Source organism: Notolabrus celidotus, chromosome 1 (assembly GCF_009762535.1).
Source record: "Notolabrus celidotus isolate fNotCel1 chromosome 1, fNotCel1.pri, whole genome shotgun sequence".
Classification (NCBI taxonomy): domain Eukaryota; kingdom Metazoa; phylum Chordata; class Actinopteri; order Labriformes; family Labridae; genus Notolabrus; species Notolabrus celidotus.
Window position 1 is genome coordinate 1,540,378 of NC_048272.1, and position 20,749 is coordinate 1,561,126.

At 40.2% G+C, this 20,749-nt stretch overlaps 1 protein-coding gene across 1 annotated transcript in view; it reads left to right on the forward strand.

Annotated features, from left to right (window-relative positions):
* cpne5b (copine Vb) overlaps positions 1 to 20,749 on the forward strand; it is a 256,605-nt gene that overhangs the window by 38,152 nt on the left and 197,704 nt on the right. Inside the window, exons 2-3 of the mRNA XM_034700261.1 lie at positions 18,338 to 18,378; positions 19,412 to 19,458. Of these exons, the coding sequence (XP_034556152.1) occupies positions 18,338 to 18,378; positions 19,412 to 19,458 (88 nt within the window). The remainder of the gene's footprint in view (positions 1 to 18,337; positions 18,379 to 19,411; positions 19,459 to 20,749) is intronic.

Below are 20,749 nucleotides of genomic sequence, written 5' to 3' on the forward strand. Positions count from 1 at the left end.
CATTCATGTGTGGGGTTGCTTTTCGGTCAAGGGAGTGGGCTCTCTCACAATCTTGCCTAAAAACACAGCCATGAATAAAGAATGGTACCAGAACGTCCTCTGAGAGCAACTTCTCCCAACCATCCAAGGGTTGTTTGGTGATGAAGAATGCCTTTTCCAGCATGATGGAGCACCTTGCCATAAAGCAAAAGTCATAACAAAATGGCTCGGGGAACAAAACATTAAGATTTTGGGCCCTTGGCCAAGAAACTCCCCAGATCTTAATCCCATTGAGAACTTGTGGTCAATCCTCAAGAGGCGGGTGGACAATCAAAACCCCACAAATTCTGACAAACTCCAAGCATTGATTATGCAAGAATGGACTGCCATCAGTCAGGATTTGGTCCAGAAGTTGATTGACAGCATGCCAGGGAGAATTGCAGAGGTCTTGAAAAAGAAGGGTCAACACTGCAAATATTGACTTATTGCATGAATTCTGTGTAATTCTCAATAAAAGCTTTTGATACTTATGAAATGCTTCTAATTGTATTTCATTATACCATAGAAACATCTGACAAAAACACCTAAAAACCCTGAAGCAGCAGACTTTGTGAAAATTTAATATTTGTGTCATTCTCAAAACTTTTGGCCATGACTAGTAGATGCACCACAATGAAACTTTTGAGTTTTGCTGTTGCCATATTTATTGTTTCATTGTTGGGCACCTTTATGTGGTGAAAATGTAGATGAGCTTTACTTTCAGATTTCAGGCAGCAGTATTGTTGACTTGGGGGTTGGTATGTAAGCCATATGCTGTGGGGTTTGCCCCTTGAATCAGGGTAATAACTGAATCACTTTGAGGTTTCATGCAGCAGACTGAGATGTGAACACATTCAGGCTGAGCCCTCACTGCAGGGTGTGAAAGAAACTTCAGTTAATGCTGCTTTTTCTCCTGCTTTTGTCCTGGTTGATTGACTTCATATATACAGTCACCTCCAAAAGTATTGGAACAGTGAGGCCAATTCCCTTATTTTTGCTGTAGACTGGAAACATTTGGGTTTGACACCAAAAGATGAACATGAAGACAAGAGATCAACATTTCAGCTTTTATTTCCAGGTATTTACAACTTGATCTGATACACAACTTAGAAGATAGATTTGTAAAGGAACACCACATTTTTAGGTGGGCAAAACTATTGGAACAGAAACACTTAAAATAAATTAAAGTGATTAAGATTTAATATTTTGTTGCAAATCCTTTGCTTGCAATAACTGCATCAAGCCTGTGACCCATTGACATCACCAAACTTTTGCATTCTTCTTTTGTGATGCTTTTCCAGGCTTTCACCGCTGCCTCTTTCAGTTGTTTGTTTTGGGGGGTTACTTCATTCAGTCTCCTCTTTAGCAGGTAAAATGCATGCTCTATAGGGTTTAAGTCTGGAGATTGACTTGGCCAGTCTAAAAGCTTCCACTTCTTGCTCCTGATGAACTCTTTTGTTGTTTTTGCAGTGTGTTTGGGGTCATTATCTTGCTGCATGAAGAATGATCTCCCGATCAGTTTGGTTGCATATTTCCTTAAAATTGGCAGAAAAAATGTTTCTGTAGACTGCCGAGTTCATTTTGCTGCTGCCATCATGTGTTACATCATCAATGAAGGTTAATGATCCCGTTAGCATAAAGAATAGGAAGGCCAGACTGGATTTTGCCAAAAAGTGCAGAGATGAGCCTCAACAATTCTGGGACAAAGTTTTATGGACTGATGAGATCTGCTCATGATCCCAAACATACAAGCTCATCTGTGAAACACGGTGCAATGTCATGGCTTGGGCTTGCATGGCTTCTTCTGGGACGGGATCATTAACCTTCATTGATGATGTAACACATGATGGCAGCAGTAAAATGAACTCGGCAGTCTACAGAAACATTTTTTCTGCCAATTTTAAAGAAATATGCAACCAAACTGATTTGGAGATCCTTCTTCATGCAGCAAGATAATGACCCCAAACACACAAAGGAGTTCATCAGGGGCAAGAAGTGGAAGCTTTTAGACTGGCCAAGTCAATCTCCAGACTTAAACCCTATAGAGCATGCATTTTACCTGCTAAAGAGGAGACTGAAGGGAGTAACCCCCCAAAACAAACAACAACTGAAAGAGGCAGCGGTGAAAGCCTGGAAAAGCATCACAAAAGAAGAATGCAAAAGTTTGGTGATGTCAATGGGTCACAGGCTTGATGCAGTTATTGCAAGCAAAGGATTTGCAACAAAATATTAAGTCTTATTCACTTTAATTTATTAGGGCCCGAGCATCACTGGTGGCGAAGGCCCTATTGTAACCCTAAGGGTTATTATTATAGGAGATTGCAGTTTTGGACCCCTGAACGTGAATGAAAGCATGGATATTTTTGCTCACTCATCGGGCCTGGTAAAAATTGCAAGTTATTATAGGTCTCGAAATTTTTTTTTCTGTAGAGCCCCCTAGAGGTAAAAATAACACCCTACGCATCAATTTTTTTTGAGCTACATGCATGAAAAATCTTACACATATTTATGGCATTAGGACGCACAAAAAAGTCAGTGGCACCCATATTCAAAACTCAACAGGAAGAGCGCCACCTAGCTTTGAACATGAAAAAATGGGCCAAAATGGGTCCGTGCAAGGGGGCATACTTTTGCTAATTTCTCCTAGAGCTTTTCTCCGATTCAGTCCAAACGAGGCACATTCTATAGTAAAACCATTGACGATTAATACAAATTAAAGGCATTCTGTTCAGATGAAAGATGTGGGCGTGGCAGAGTTTGGGGCAGGTCATCAAAAAAAAAAACGTCGGAAAATTGATTTTTGTGACTTTAAAATGCACGTAATCTCACCTCATCCAACACACTCATCAGTGCTGGGAAAAATTGCGACATTTTATGGGTTTCGCAAAAAAAGTCGAAAAAATGTGCTCACTAGCGCCCCCTACAGTTTTCAAAAACCCCTCCCCATAGGGGTTACTTTGAGCTACATGCTTGAAAAATTTTACCCATATTCATGGCATCAGGACGCACAAAAAAGCCTCTCGTACCCATATCCCAAACTCAACAGGAAGAGCGCCACCTAGCTTTGAACATGAAAAATGGCGTCCAAATAAGGGTGCATACTTTCATTATCTTCTCCAAAGCCACTTCTCCGATTCATTCCAAACCAAGGGCAACCTATAGTAGACACCTTGACGATTAAAAACTGTTCGAAAAATTCCGTTCAGACTAAAATTGTGGGCGTGGCAGGCGTTGAGGCGGGGCATCAAACGCACATACAGCTTTGAATGTGAAGAATGACGCCCAAATAAGGGTGCATACTTTTGAGAGCTACTCCTAGGGCTTTTCTCCGATTCAGTCCAAACAAGGCACATTCTGTAGCAGACATATTGACGATTACATTATTGTTAAAAGAATTATGTTCAGACAAAAATTGTGGGCGTGGCTTACTGTCAAGTTTAGAGGTTTTCTTGGCAATCTGCCCAAAACTTGGAACATTTGCACCACCTTAGCCAGTATATAATCTCAGATCTTGCTTTCGCATCATGCAGTGGCAAATATCAGGCGGCGGTTTATATGGGGCGGCGGCTCGTGTAGGCGGCGGCTGCAGGTGTGCGAGGGCCCGTTCATCGCCGCTTGCGGCTTTAATTTTAAGTGTTTCTGTTCCAATAGTTTTGCTCACCTAAAAATGTGGTGTTCCTTTACAAATCTATCTTCTAAGTTGTGTATCAGATCCAGATGTAAATACCTGGAAATAAAAGCTGACATGTTGATCTCTTGTCTCATGTTCATCTTTTGGTGTCAAACCCAAATATTTCCAGTCTACAGCAAAAATAAGGGAATTGGCCTCACTGTTCCAATACTTTTGGAGGGGACTGTACATCTTCTTCGTCTGCATGTTCTGCACAATAGGAACATATCTGTGCCATAATAAGCATAGTTTTTAAGAAGTTTAATTTGGTGTGTATCTTTAATAAAATGGCTTCTTTCACCTTGGATGCCAAATAAGCTGCTTGTTGAATTGTTGTTGAACTCAAAAGAACCATAAATTCTCATATAAAAGCTAGATTGTGTTGGCCAGGTCTCAAATTGATGCCAGAGGAATGGAAAGCATCAACATATATTGGCAGTTCAAAAAACACATTAAGGGAGGTTGAAGTTTATTTTGACCTTGCAATTACTGTGAACGAGGGGATATGAGGAATAAAAGCCTCGGCTGAAGGCCGAGTTCTCTCCACCACTGAGGGAAACCATTTGATGATTTATATTCTTATTTATCCAAGCTTATAAAACAATATCAACACAATTGTTTCAGTCCTATTAAAGGGATATGGCATCATCTAATAGATTGAGAAGTATTTTTATTCACTTGCAACAAAATGTTTTTAGAACTGTACCCATGCCAACTCCAAGGCCTCTCTAAGGCTACTAAACACTGAAGAAGAATGTCAACTCACAATGTAAGAGTGAATCATTTATGCTGTATAACCAAACCTCACAAATTGAAATTACACTGTACAAGCAATGTAGTGTTGACCTTTGTCAATAAAGTTTCCTTTGAAAACTTCTGCAAACAGATATTGAAGTTGGAGAATATGACTTCAACAATAAGTATAAAGTACAGTTATCACCTTTCTGACATGTCAACAAAAACAAAAATGCAGCAGCTTGGTAGCTTCAGCTGATCAGAAGCAAAGCCAAGCCAAGTTTCTTCCATGTAGAAAAGGAATGGTGAATGAACCTTGATGCTCTACAACTTTATGAACTCATTACTGACAGAGCAGATCTGCTATATGTTCTCTAATTTGAGTTATATCTCAATATAAGCTGTTTTGTGCTACTCGTTTTGGATGAATGACAAATTGTAAGGCAAAACTATTCTTTGTAGCTTCTTGAGATGCATCTGTTAGAAACAAACTCAAAAAAGCAAAGCTTCATTTATAACTGACATACTCAGTATACATGAAGCATATTCTGACCTTCATTTTGGGTTCCATGGCAGACTTTGAAGTCGTACCAAATGTGAGTTTGATCACGTCTTTTGCTGTGCACAGGGAGGCACGAGGGCCATGACCTGATCAGAAGCTCCCGACCTGTTGAATTAATTTCTGGCATGTTAGAAATTTTGGTCAGCTAACTGTGTACTCTGACACAGTGAAAGCAGAGCCATAGGCTAAGTATACACTAAATTAACAGCTTTAACTGACTGATCTCCAAACAACCACACACACAAAAAAAAGTAGACTACCAAATATTCTCATGACTTGAGTTTTCCCATATACTTCTCTCCAACCTATTGACTCACACCCACATTCACAAACACATGGACACACTCTTACCAAGATTCATTACATACACACGGTCACAAACCACACACAGACACGTTTATATGCTCAGGGAGGGGCCTTGCGGTAATTCTCGGATAACCTTTGGGATTTGGCTTGGCACGGGTGGTCGGCCCCACACCCGATGTGGTTGGGGTGTTGGGTTTGGTTGGGCCCATTGCCGCGTGGGTGGCTGGGGCCGGTGGTTGGGCTCGGGGCCTTTTGACGGGGGCTGGCGGTGCCTGCCGGGTGCCTGCGCGGCCTCTGGTGCTGCTGGTTGGGGGGGGGGGGGGGGGGGGGGGGGGTTATGGGGTCTGGTCCTGGATTCCCCCCTCTGGGCGCCTCTGCGCTCTGTCCCTGTGGCTGCCTGGGGCGGGGCCTGGGCTGGGCGGGCAGGCGGGATGGGCGGGCGGTGTTCCTGGACCGGGGTTGGCCGGCTGGAGTGGTGGTGGGGGGGGGGAGAGGTTTTTTTATAGAAAAATAAATAAGTAGTAAATAAGTAAATACATAAATAAATAAATACATAAATAAATAAATAAATAAGTAATAAGTAAATAAATAAATAAATAAATAAATAAGTAAATAAATAAATAAGTAAATAAATAAATAAGTAAATACATAAATAAATAAATAAATAAGTAAATAAGTAAATAAATAAATAAGTAAATAAATAAATAAGTAAATAAATAAATAAGTAAATACATAAATAAATAAATAAATAAGTAAATAAGTCAATAAATAAATAAATAAGTAAATAAATAAATAAATAAGTAAATACATAAATATATAAATAAATAAATAAATAAATAAATAAATAAATATACACCAATCAGCCATAACATCACGTCCACCTGTGCAGTCTCATGCAATCCATTACAGCAGCTCTAACATGATACTGCTGTTATCCATGTAGCTGATCCAGCCTCTCAAGTTATACAATCTGTACAACAAACAAAGGAAAAAAGGACCAGTTGGTCAAAATCCCTTTTTATGTATATTTTTGTTTCCAGACTGCATTTATTTTGCACTTCAGATTAAATGAGCTGATGTGAATGAGTTTTGTCTTCCACCCAGAGCACCTAATTTAGAAAGTACTTGTCAGAAAGTAGAGGCTTGATGGCAACAGATCTTTTTAATTATCCAATGGCTGTGGAAAATGATCCTGTCATAGTAAATACGTTTTTTTTTTTTCACATTTTGTATATAATTGAGTTTTTATCATTAGTTTTTTCCTCTTGATTGTTGTTTTCATTGAATTATTTGCTAATGGACATAAACCCAGAGTCTCTCAATGTGTTGTTTCTATGAATATGTTATTCCTTCAATAACAGAGAGAGGGCACAAATTAAAGCTTATTTTGCAAGCTATAGCCTGGGATGAAGTCTGGGATCCAAAGTATAAAAAGATTATCTTTCTCACCTACGATGTTTGTTGAGAGATGGTAGCCAAACTCCCAAAGGACCATGTGGCTCAAACCACAATTGCTCTACAACACAGCAGAAAAAAGAGGAAGTAATCCCTCGACACACAAAGAGAATGTACTGTAATTCACACTATGCAATGACTGTTAAACACAAACCTTGTTTACAGAGTGATGAACTCAGATTGCTGCGATCCATTCTATTATTTTAGATTCAAACTATTTGTTCCATATATGGCATTTGCTGCCAGTCCTGAAAGCAGGTAACCAAATAAATGATCTTAAACTTTTGACCACTTCCTGTTTTCATTGCCAATCAGTAATGCTAAAACAGTTCTTCCCAACTTTTATTGAAATTTGAACCAGAGATCTCTGGTATGTAGTTGTCAACTAGGATGGAGTGATTAAAACCCGCCTGCTGTTTACATCTCAGAAAATGAGAAGTATAAATAAGTGGTGACTGAGTAATGTGTTTGGAAGAGAAGAGCAGCGGCACAGTGATGAAAGCAATTTGAGGCTACGTTTATCCTAACTGATAATGGGGAGACCATTAGAGGGATAAACCACAGCTGACAGATAAACAGGAGGTGGAATTGACAAAGATGGAGAGGATGCAGCGGTGGATGACATATGGGGCTGATTCACTTTGTACCAGCATGCAGGAAATACTGCAACTAAATTAGGAAGGAGGGGGAGGAATAGAAAAAAAGTGGAATAATTGGTTGGATGCTCACACGCTTGGATGATAATATCTGTACTTCAGACACACACACACACACACACACACACACAATGTTAGTGCTGCTGTTCTACCAATAATAGCTGGATTAAAAATACTCTGCACATAGAATTGGAGCATTTCAAACTATACATTTCTCCTCTTCACATGTAATTGATAATTTTTTCCAAATGTCCCACATCAAAATAGCAGAACCAAAATGATTACCTCCTCATTTGACAGCCATGGCTATTTAGTGTACTTGAGAACCACATATCTAAAGAAAGAGGTGACTCTGCCATTACTACAGTGTAGCAGGTTTTTTAATAAGACACTTAGTGAGAGAGGTCCCAAATCAAAGTTAAATATAGCACACAGCAGATCTTTGGATGCTCAACAATGTCAGATTTTGTAGCGTTACAATGTGTCAGATTTTTTTTAACAAATAAAACACATACTGTTTCTTTAATTGGCTCCATCGACATAGACAGGATATCCAGTATGCTATACAGTAAGGACTGCTCTGACATTTACCCATTGTCTCTTCTGTTACTCTGTAGACACAGGAGACATGTATGCACTCAGTATCAACCTTTAGTCATGCCGGGTTTGGTTAATTCTGACTTGTGGTGATAGGCTGTGTGGACTCAAACTGGATCTAGTGTACTTTACATAATTAGAATACATGAAAGGTCAGGCAAACTCCCACACCATCTGTATAGAAATGAGTTTTTAATTTTCAGATTTAGTGAGAATATGGCATCCTCCTCCACATCCAGTCTCTGAATACCCCTCTTTATGAAGGAATGACAAATAAGAAAAGATAGCATATCTGAAACATATTAAGAGTTTGCTTCTAAAATGAGACTTTTCTTTGTTTCTCAAGCTTTGAGTTATACAACATTCATAGGCAGCTAGCTAATGCTTTCCTTATTAAACAACACTTAACTTTGCTAGCTTTTGTTGTTGTGCTAAGTAATAATTTCTCCACACTCCATCATCTGCTGGCCCTCTAATAATTCATGTTCTACACTCACAGTTTGACCCCGATTGCTGACCTTGAGATAACTAGCAGGGTATTCTCATCATGTTAACTTTCTGTCACAAAATGCTTCTCACTTATTTATTAAAGGTGACATATTCTGCTCTTTTTCATCAATATATATTGGTCTGGGGCGCTGGTGGCCTAGCGGTCTAAGTGCCCCACATACAGAGGTTACAGTCCTCATCGCAGGGGTTGCCGGTTCGATTCCCAACCGGTAGACCATTTCCTGCATGTCTTCCCCCACTCTCTACTCCCCACATTTCCTCTCTCTCTTCAGCTGTCCTAACAAATAAAGGCAAAAAGGCCAAAAAATATAACTTAAAAAAAAAAAATATATATATATTGGTCTAAGACAGTGGTGTCCAAACTTTTTTCAAAGAGGGCCACATATGATGTTGTAAGAATACCTCAGGGCCAGTGGCTCCTACTGAGACTTTGGAATCCCAAAAGTTATATATGAAATATTTATTTAATAACAATCATTTTAAATTTTGTCTCAATAAAACAGTAACTAGGAAGTCCTCAGTTCTCCACAAGCCATGTAAACATTAGCAAACTTTATCTTCTTCTGGAGGAAAATGTTTTTCATTCGGGTCGGGCAATGTGGGAAAAAATATTGTATCATTATTTTCCTATGGCAGGATCACGATCTAGATTTCATCACACTTCTGTTTTATGTGGTTTTTAAGACCTTTCTGACCAGCAGGCAACATTTTAAGAACAAAATAATCATTTTCCTGAGTTCTGAACATTTTTGATGCACCAAATTTTGCCTTTTCTGCACAATTTCATAATTTGATCTTGTCTTGTGTCCTCTTTTGTGTCTTCTGAAGTTTTAGTGTTCATCAAGAACATTTTCACAAAACATGAATTTGAAAACTTGTCAACTTTAAGAGTTCTTGTGTTTCTTCTTTATTGCCGTCTTGCAGTATTCCCAGAGCTTTGGATTTAGACAGGTAGTCCATATGAAGCTTTTTGAGACGTTTCTGGATTTACTTTAGTTTTGTTTGTAGAAAGAAACTGTGATTAATTTCTTTGCTATAAATAACACAATTTAAGATGGAAGCTTGGGGCCATAAATAAATAGACCTTGGGCCGCAATTGGCCCCCGGGCCGTACTTTGGACACCCCTGGTCTAAGAGGTCCCCAAAACATGTCTTTAAAGTTTATTGCTCATAAAAACACTTTGAAATCAGATTTTGGTCTGCCTGTAAACCCCTCTTTTTCAGCCCTGCTCAGAACAGGCTGTTTTCTGTGTCTGTGCCTTTAAATGAGAATGAGCTCTCTGACCACGCCCCCTCAGGAAGTGGATGTGCCCTCAGCTGTCCAGCACGTTGATCTAATGTTTACATGTTGACTGAATATACACGGCTGCTCACAGACCCGCGTTACTTCAACCCTCTGAATCTGATCCAGAATCTGATCCTGATGGAGAGGCGCCTGCAGCAGGACCTTTCTGAACCATTGGTCACAGATTTAGTGTTTCTTGTTGTTTTATTTGTCAGTATGTCGACGTGTGTCTTGGTACACAGCTACTAACATGTAGCTATGTGGCTATGCTAACTAGCGCTAGCACTTTTCCATGAAAAATAAAAATCACCCACTAGATCTTCAAATCTGCAGACGTGGGGAGTAACACCGACCTTTGTGTTTATTAAGAAAGCCTACAACTAGCATGCCTCCCTCCTAAGCTCCTTGTTAGCACACATGTGTGCAGGGAATGAAAAACGGAGGAGGGGTTGAGTTGTATTTTATACAGTCTATGGGCTGAACAAGCTCTGAGCTCTGACTTCCTGTTACAGACCGGATGGCGTTGTGACATATGAAAAACACTGAAAAACTGAAACGGCTGGTTTCAGCACACATTTACAGAAAGGTGGAGAAATCAGAACAGGGGCAGAATGGATTCTTTTCATTTTTGGGGGGTTTGTAGACAGGGACACATATTTCAGGTAGAGAACCATTAAAAAGTTGATTTTGCATGAATTTTTTTCTAACTGCAATTTTCAAGATATTGAGATTACTAGTCTTCCAATGAGAGGAACAGCTGACTTGACTGACAGGAGGGAACACTGCAGCTGTTGGCTAGGAGGCTCAAAGCCCGCCTCTTTACGTCACACTGGCTCGACAGAAGCAATATGGCCGCCGCCGATTGGCCTCAAAACAGCGCTTCAGAAACAGATGGGTGACGTCACAGAGACCACGTCCATATTTTATGCAGTCTACGGTCGGCACCAGGCTACTCTTGTGCTCAGAAGAATTACATGTATCATTATATACAAAATTGCATCCTGTTTTTCCTTTAGCACAAGTACTCGGAGGTAAAAATATTCTCACTTAGTTTGGATATTATCTGTGCTGTTGATTGGTTCAGGAGTTTCACTCCTCAATGCACACTATTGACTTATCACACATCATTTCGAAAACAATCCTGATACTTCACAATATTTATGATATGAGATATTACATTTTGCTGCAACATGCTGTGTGCTAATGTAGCCTTTGATGGCTGTTGGGATGTATTGGTGGGTGGAAAAAATGCAAATGTATTTGGAGGAGTGCACAATACATTATACCAAACAAAACGTCAAATCATTAGAAACAATCTTCAGACATGTAGGAAACAATTAACGTAAAACTGAGAGAACATGTTTCCAATATTTGCCTTCAACTTGATTTTAGCACAGCACTGTTTCTGATAAGAATGAAATGACTGTAAGTCAATGCAGTGTGCACTCCAATTTACTCATTTAATTCACTTGCAGGTTCTGGTTCTCTTTTCAATTAAGATCTAAATGTAATGAAAGGCCCATGTGCCTGCAACCTTGGACTCATCAGCTTAAATTTGACAGGTAGGCATTTCGACAGTCAAACATAAGCTAGTATCGCTTCTATAATTTGATTCAAGATTTCAGAATTTTGTGTTTCTCCTTTCATCAGTAATCGTCTTGTTATCTTGTCCTTGAAATGTATAAAGGGAGGGCGATAGATACAGGAGCTGAGAAAAGATCAAAAGAGATCAAGGCTGATGAAAGAATACAGATTTCTGACAAAAGAGAAACCTGAGAGGAAAATGGAATAAAAAAATAAAAAATGCCAGCAGGCTCCGATACCTCGATGGAGAGCTCTCATGTCTCTGCAGTGAGTGAGCGAGGCAAAGAAAACATGAGGGTAACAGTGTTAGGTACACAGTAGCCTCCGACAGCCTTTATGAAAAGGTCAAATAAGCATGATGAAGGTTCATCACAGACACTTGAGGTGGAGATAGTTGGTCAAATTTATAGAAAATGTATTACACTATGGCTCAGACATAACAGAAATAAACTACAACAAAGATGAGAGGAGCAAATGCAAAAAGAAGACTGAAAAGGCAGCAATAGGTGAATTATTCTGCTTTCAGAGAACTAGAAAATAAAGCCATGGCTGTTTTCTGTTTTCTCCTATGGCATAAAAATACTTTGATTGCACTGTCAGTTAGCATGGATCAATTCTTTGAGATCCAGATTACTGTGCCAGGCTTCTGGTGAGATCTCTGATGGCTGCTAAACCTTTATTAAATTTCAGACTTCTTAATGCCTGTTTGTTTTGTTTTATCTAAAACCCTTGACTCCAATAACCTCTTCACTGCCTGACCAAGGCCTTTTCCTTTGTTTTGAGATGCTCTGAGTTAAGATTCAAAAATGTCTCATGACAAATTTTCTCAAAACATGAATGTGAGCGTGAAGGGTTTCTCAGAGGAGCATTGTACTGCTCAAGGCTTTCTCTTCTAAGTCTCTGGAGACAAAATTGAGATTCTCACTTCAGCTTCATTCAAGTTTCAAATTGTTCTCATTAGTTTCTCCTAAAATTCACTAAGAGAAATAGTTGAGACCATGACATGAGTCTTATTTGAGACTTACATGAGAGATCTCATTAATGGCTAATTTTCTTCTTTTTTAAAAAAATATATTTTTGGCCTTTTTGCCTTTATTTGACAGGACAGCTGAAGAGAGACAGGAAATGTGGGGAGTAGTGAGCGGGGGAAGACATGCAGGAACTGATTTACCGGACAGGAATTGAACCAGCGTCCCCTGCAACAAGGACTGTAGCCTCTGTATGTGGGGCGCTTAGACCGCTAGGCAAACAGGGTCCAAAAGAGTCCACCCCTTTAATTGTAATACTCTGGATAAATCTGGTCAGCTCTTGTGGCCCATATTTTAAATAAATGGTCTGTCATACCTGGTATGAAATTTCTATATCAAATATATAAAAAGACACAGTAACATTTAAACTCTGGCTGTATGAAACCATTTGTAAACACAAGTTAAAATGCAGCTGCAAAACAAGCTAGAGTACAATTAAGATATATACAATGTTACAAATGGAAGTTAAATTAAATAGAAGTAATTACTGACAGTATTAAAAAATGTTTCAGTAGTGACAGGTTGACATGGTGTGATTATGGTTGGTAATGACAAATTAAGCAATAAATAGAAATAATATTTGTATGTAATATGACCATGGGTTGTAGTTAGAATAGTAATGTAATATAACATAATATAATATAGCAAGATAATTATATAATACAGTATATTATACATTATAATGCCAGCAGCAGTCAAGAGAGAGAGTTCGGGATGAGATGATGGAGTGTGACAGACAGAGCAGGGATGTTATGGATCTGTTCATGGGGGGGAGGGTGTCAGTGGTCAGCATGGTGCAGTCTGTGGCCTCCGTTACTGTTCAACAGTCTGATGGTGGTGGGCACAAAGGAGCGCCTGAAGCGTTCAGTCTTGCACCGTGGTGGAATGATGCGCTGACTGAATGAGCTCCCCATCAGCCACAGCTCATCATGGAGAGGTTGAGAGGATGTTGTCCAGGATGGCTCACAGTTTGTCCATCAACCTCCTCTCAGCCACTGACTCCAGACTGTCCAGTTCTAGGCCAACCACAGAGCGGGCCTTCTTTACCAGCTTGTTGAGCTTGCTGGCCTCACCCGTCTTGAAACCTCCACCCCAACACGCCACAGCAAAGAAGAGAGCACTGGCCACCACAGACTGATAGAAGGTCTTCAGAAGCCTGCTGCAGACACTGAAGGACCTGAGTCTCCTCAGGAAGAACAGTCTGCTCTGTCCCTTCCTGTAGATGGCATCAGTGTCGGTGGACAGTGTTTTATGTCTAGCATTTAAAAGGCATGTCATTTTCTGATAACAGTCTTTGCAGCAGCAGGCATTAATCAATTGTCACGTTTAATGGGTTCCATTATATATGACTTCTCATCGTTAACCTGTTGCTAAGAAACACCATTTACAAATGGCTAATTGGCATGTATTAACAACTTCACCCCCTGAAACCCACAGGCTATTTAAGTTCAATTAATATTCAAATCGAGGGAGAAAAACACGTATTAGAATTCAATAGGAGAAGTGCAAGTAGACAAACTGAATGCCACCACCAAGAAGGAGGTGTGGTGAGGGTTCGGAGGGCAGAGCATCTGATAAACATACACACATGCCACTAATCAGGCACCTATTGTATGAAATACCATACCCAACAATTTCCTGTGATGATTAGCCAGCTAGCCAGCTAAATTTGCAAAATGAGAGTTTGTTAATGAGCAAGGGCTTGTGGAGCTGATTAGATTTGCACATGCACAAGATTGTAGTTGTATAAATTATGTTTGCACTGAGGCACTTCACAGTCTTGTTCAAGTGCTCTCGTACCCATTAGTCATACAGAACTTGATCTCAGCTATTATCTCCAGCCACACATTAAGAGTCAGAAGCACACGGTCATTGATTAAAACCAGAAACAAATGGGTGTATTGATCTGAATTAGCTTTGAAAGTGCACCTTCACTGTGTAGCCGTCCTAGAACTCTATTTTAGCTAACCCGTTGCCCTTATTGGAAAATAGAAATTTTAAGTGGACTTTAATTTAGGATAGTTTTGAGAGGTCCACTTTGGAATATTAAGTTCTGTTGGTTAATCTTCTTATCCTGCATTTGAAATAAAGGCTCCAATAATAACCTGCCGGGGGGGGTTCTCAATTATTCTGTCTGGTTGGATCTGCTCCCAGGATTCTAGGTGGGCATCAACTTTACTTCACTGACATCTCTCTGACTCCTCTGTCAGGGTGGGATAACTTATATTGTTACATTCATTATGAGTGAGCAGGATTGTGTGTCTGTTTTATGACGAATATACCTCCACTTCAATCAATCAATCTTTATTTGTATAGCGCCAAATCACAACAAACATTATCTCAAGACGCTTTTACAAACATAGGAGGTCTAGACCACTCTATGTCAAATTATGAACAGAGACCAAACTTCAAGACAGGGTAAGACTCAGTCTGACCCCACCTTAATCCATCATGAGCATTGCACATCGCAGTATTTAGCTAGTTACAGTGGTGAGGAAAAACTTCCTTTTAACAGGCAGAAACCTCCAGCAGGACCAGACTCATGTTAGACAGCCATCATGCCTCGACTGAGTTGGGTCTGGAAAGACAGATAGAGGGGAGTAAGAGAGAGAAGTGATAGTGATGAGATGAGTCGTAGAAGCTGTTGCCGCTGGAGTCCAGCACGACCGTATCAGCTGGAGTCCAGATCGTCCGCAGCAGGAGGACGTCTACGGCAGCTCAGAGGAATCTACGAGACAAGGGAGCTCAGGGACTCCAGAAAGGTCTATGGTTAGTAACTTTAATGGGACAGGCAGAGTTAAAGTAAGTGATGAAGGGGTTGGGGGGAAGGGGGTGAGCTAGGATCCCAGTGTGTCAGTGTGCCAGTTCCCCTGGCAGTCTAGGGCTATAGCAGCATGACAAAAGCTGGTCCAAGCCTGATCCAGCTCTAACTATAAGCTTTATCAAAAAGGAAAGTTTTAAGCCTACTCTTAAAAGTGGAGAGGGTGTCTGCCTCCCGGACCCTGACTGGTAGATGATTCCAAAGGAGAGGGGCCTGGTAACTGAAGGCTCTACCTCCCATACTACTTTTAGAGATTTTAGGTACAACTAGCAAGCCTGCATGTTGGGAGCGTAGAGTTCTAGAGGGGTAATAGGGCACTATGAGCTCTTTAAGATACGCGGGTGCCTGATTTTTAAGGGCTTTGTAGGTTAAAAGAAGGATTTTAAATTCTATTCTACATTTTATTGGGAGTCAGTGTAGAGAAGCTAACACTGGAGAGATGTGCTCCCTCTTCCTAGTTTTAGTCAATACTCGAGCTGCGGCGTTTTGAACTAGCTGAAGAATCTTTAGAGACTTATTGGGGCAGCCTGATAAGAGGGAGTTACAGTAATGTAACCTGGAGGTAACAAATGTATGGACTAATTTTTCTGCGTCACTCTGAGATAGGAAGCGTCTAATTTTAGAAATATTGCGCAAGTGAAAATAGGCTGACCTTGAGATTTGCTGAATTTGGGAGTCACTTGACATCAACCTCAAAAAACATCCATACTTCAGTGTTTCTTGTACGCTCAGAATAATCCAGTCACAAAATGCATATGTCAAATACAGTATGCCACAAATACCAGGATGTCCTGGTATATTAGATTGCATTTTACAGAGTGCATACTAACAAGTTTTATTGGCCATTTTGTCAAACAATCCTCTGTGCAGAGCACAACACTGTACATCAACTGACCTGGGGAGATGGCTGAGATGAGCTAAAGATTGTGACAGATGTTTTAGTAAGAGGGTCAAAGCTCAAGGCACAATGTTATTATGAAGTAATTTGTCTAGATTGTACACTGCAAGAAAAGTAGAATAAGAAGCAGCATGCACTGTCATGAAGATAAAAAACGAAGCAATTTGGAACACAGGGCCAGCTTGCCTCTTTGTCTATTCTGCTCCTGACAAATGACCCCCTAATAATAATATACAAGCCCACTGCTTTTGTTTGATTTGAGTGTGTGAGAGTATTGGTCAGGTGATTCTCATCTTGCTCTTCTCATCTAAGAGAGGTATGGACCCAGGGGTGCCGCCAGGGATTTTGGGCCCCATGAAAAAATATCACATTGGACCCCATCACCAAAGGCCACAAGACCCCTGTGCAACTGCTGTAACCACATCTCCAGGATCCAACCAACCAGACATGACATTAAAAACAGACTAAATCACTCAATGCTTCAACCTGCCCAGCATCCAAAACAGACTAAATCTTGAAATCTTAATTTTGCAGGGCACTATAAATGTTGATGAAAAGATGAGCTCAGGCTCTTTCTTTGCTCCACTTGAGCTCAACCTGAGACACAAAAACTGAGTCTGACAAAAACAAATGGATGAGGTTAGATTGAGACAACTGAGAGAGCTCCCTGATTTCTCCACCTGAGCTCAAAAGGAGTCACAACACTTGAGAAATACCTGAGAATCATTTCAGATTTGGACCAGATCTCCTTTTGAACTGAAAGGGAGACTAAGCTGAGACTTTTTGAAACTTTTTTTTCTGGAGGCAAGAATGAGAAACAGGAGACTTAAGCTGTAGTCTCATTTTGCTTTCAAACAGATCTCATTGTTGTCTAGGAGACAGAAATGAAACACTTTTGAGATCTCCTCTCTAAATGCATTTTCCTATGGGTCACTGTCACCGATACAAGTGCCTGGCGATCACAGTCTGACACTGTGATCCTAGCCTCCCCAACTATTAACAGCATAAGCGGTTTAGATAATGAATACAAGAATAGATGGAATTTGGGTTAGCAAGTCAAACTCAACTATCAACTCAACTATTTCCTATTGACTGATGATGCTACAGGCTCTGAGAGCAACAGCCTACTTTCCAGGGCTTTCTGTCTAGCAAGCAAGCTTCTCCTTTTCTGTGCAGCATAGCAACCTGAGAGGCAAGGGTAGAGTTGGAGTGGGGCGAAGTAGGACAAGAAAGAATCTGTGAATTGAGATCACACCCCATCTAAAATATTTTATTTTTCTTCTGGGCAACACTGTACAGATATCAAATGAACCAATGAAATTAAAGTTTTGGTTTTGTAAGGGCATCAAATAGATCTCCTTTTGAACTGAAAGGGAGACTAAGCTGAGACTTTTTGAAACTTTTTTTTCTGGAGGCAAGAATGAGAAACAGGAGACATAAGCTATAGTCTCATTTTGCTTTCAAACAGATCTCATTGTTGTCTAGGAGACATAAATGAAACACTTTTGAGATCTCCTCCCTAAATTCCCCTTTCCTATAGGAGGGCTTTAAAGCATTTGTTCAACTATTTGTGTGAAGGTGTCCTTAAAGTTCCTGGAGCCAGACACTGAATGACAAGCACCACACACCACTTGTAACTTAACGAATAAACAGAAGCCGACAGCAGAACAGAAGTCTCTATAAAAGATGGATGTGTAGGGACATAGTTGGTCTTCCTCTTGTGTGAAAATGATTAGTTTAAAGTTACACTGCCGCCCACCTCAGTGCTTCTTTGTATAGCCAGGAGCTATTTCCATTTATTATGGGTTGCTTTTGATGCCAAGTGTGGGGAATAAAATCCCAGCCAGGGAGGAGGTGGAGGTGGAGGGCTCCGTTGAATCTTAACAGGGGAAAGTTATGTATGTTTCATGTCTACAACTCACAACCAGAGATGGTGAGGATGGAGAGAGAAAAGAAGAATATGATGCAACAACAATGTCACTAGAGATTTACCAAAACACTTAGTCAGCTTTGGACAGTCTAATGTAGCACTTACATTATGAAGTGTCTTCACACAAAAGCCAAAAGCAGAACAGAAAAAAAAGATATTTCAACAAAAAAGTGCTTAGAATCATCCACTTCAGACCTCAATAGAAGCCCCACTTCAGCATTACATTTGTTTTCATTGCCACTGAGTAACAACTGTTTCTCTTTTTTTTTTTTTGCTTTGCAGAAATCTGCTGGATAAAGACACATTCTCCAAGTCAGACCCATGTGAGTATGTTGCAGAAACCCAATGTGTGTCCTTTAGTGATGGGAATTCCGGCTCTTTTTAGAGAGCCGGTTCTTTTGGCTCGGCTCACTACAAAGAGCCGGCTCTTTCGGCTCCCAAGTGGCTCCTCAAATTTTTTCTTGTTTGAATGACTGTATTACCTAAAATAATGTAAAATCATATATAAAATGAATTACTACTGTAAAAAACATACATTATATGAAATGTGCATCATTTAAAAGGCTTTATTTATATTCTCAACATGGAGCAGAGTTCTACAGAAATTAAATTAGAAAGTACAAAAACAAGAGCCATCACAATTAGACAAAAAGGTCCAATCTCTGATGTCTGTACATTATTTATAATCTTTTAAACACCTTCATTAACAGCAGGTTACCTTGACTGTCTTTATTCTTCACTTATTGCACTGATGGATAAACAGTTCTAATGTCCATGACCTGGATGACTGAGAACCTTCACAGACACTTCTAATGTGCCTTTGCAGGTTTTTTGTGGACCCTGATTGATGACACTTTAACCTTGCACAGTCTTCCCTCTGCCGTTGAACAGTCTATGCCTTTTAAATGTGTCTAAAGTTTACTGTGTTTTCTGCAGTCACTCGTTTTCTCACCTTTCCTGTGCGTTCTCTCTGTCGCGCACGTTCTCCCTCTCGTCTCCCTCCTGTTGCTGCTCACTGTGCTGTCTGTGTCTCTGACCCCTCCCCTCCCCGTTCTAGTGTCCTTCTGTGCCTGTGTCTTACTACAAATAACTAATACACAATCAGGAACTTTGATCCTTTATCTCTCTTCTGGCCATTGTGGTTTGTGTTTGTCTTTGTGGTTTTGTTGCCTTGTGTTTGGGGAAATCTTTATGGCACTGTGGACGTTTGTTCACTGTATAGAGCTAAAACCCCTTCACATTGATTTCCCATTTGGAATCTGCCTGCATTCCTCCAATTGTCTCCTCTCTTGATGCCTCTCATTTTCCCTCTTTCTTTCATAAAATGTTACCTCTCTCTGCTTCTTTTTCCCACAGTGTGCGTGCTCTATACACAGGGTGTTGAAACCAAACAGTGGAGGGAGGTGAGTGCTCACACACAAACACACACAAATAAGAAGAAAGGAAGTACGTCCAATTAGGTTCTTACCGGGCTTGTTGTGTGTGTCTTTGTTGTATTTAGAAGTGTGTGTGTGTGTGTTTGAGGGTTCAAGTTAAGACATTTCCGTCCTGCGTGGGCACGTAGTGGTTGGCTTCAACACTTCATTAAAGCTGTTCAGCCATCAGTTGTCTGAAAATACTGTGGAAATATCCTCTAATTGGACACTTCAGCCAACAAAGAAAACCCCTGAACAATATAATGATCAATACGGTGACACTTTGGCAAGGCAAATTGATTTATAAGGTGCATTTCAGTAACAAGGCAATTCAAAGTGCTTTACATAAAATGATCAATACAGTTAAAAATCAGTTGAACATTAAAAGACATTTAAAATGAAATTAAAATAGTCATTAAAAATCGTAAAATCATATTAGATTTTTTTTTTTTTTTTTTAGACTGAATCTAAAATAGCCACCAAAATTAAAGGTGACATATCACGCTTTTTTCATCAATATATATTGGTCTAAGAGGTCCCCAAAACATGTCTTTAAAGTTTATGCTCAAAAAAACACTTTGAAATCAGATTTTGGTCTGCCTGAAAAGCCCTCTTCTTCAGTCCTCCTCAGAACACTCTGTTTTCCCTCTGACCACGCCCCCTCAGGAAGTGGATGTGCCTCGGCTCTCCAGCACGTTGATCTAATGTTTACATGTTGGCTGAATATACACGGCTGCTCAGAGATCGCGTTACTTCAACCCTCTGAATCTGATCCAGAATCTGATCCTGACGGAGAGGCGCCTGTAGCAGGACCTTTCTGAACCATTGGTCACAGATTTAGTGTTTCTTGTTGTTTTATTTATCAGTATGTAGACGTGTGTCTTGGGACACAGCTACGAACATGTAGCTATGTGGCTATGCTAATAAGCGCTAGCACTTATCCATGACAAATAAAAATCATCCACTAGATCCTCAAATCTGCAGACGTGGGGAGTAAAACCAACCTCTCCCAGAAAGGCAGCAGGACCTTTCTGAACCATTGGTCACAGATTTAGTGTTTCTTGTTGTTTTATTTGTCAGTATGTCGACATGTGTCTTGGTACACAGCTACAGCTACGACATGTAGCTATGTAGCTATGCTAACTAGCGCTAGCACTTATCCATGATAAATAAAAATCATCCACTAGATCTTCAAATCTGCAGACGTGGGGAGTAAAACCGACCTTTGTGTTGATTAAGACAGCCTACAACTAGCATGCCTCCCTCCTAAGCTCCTTGT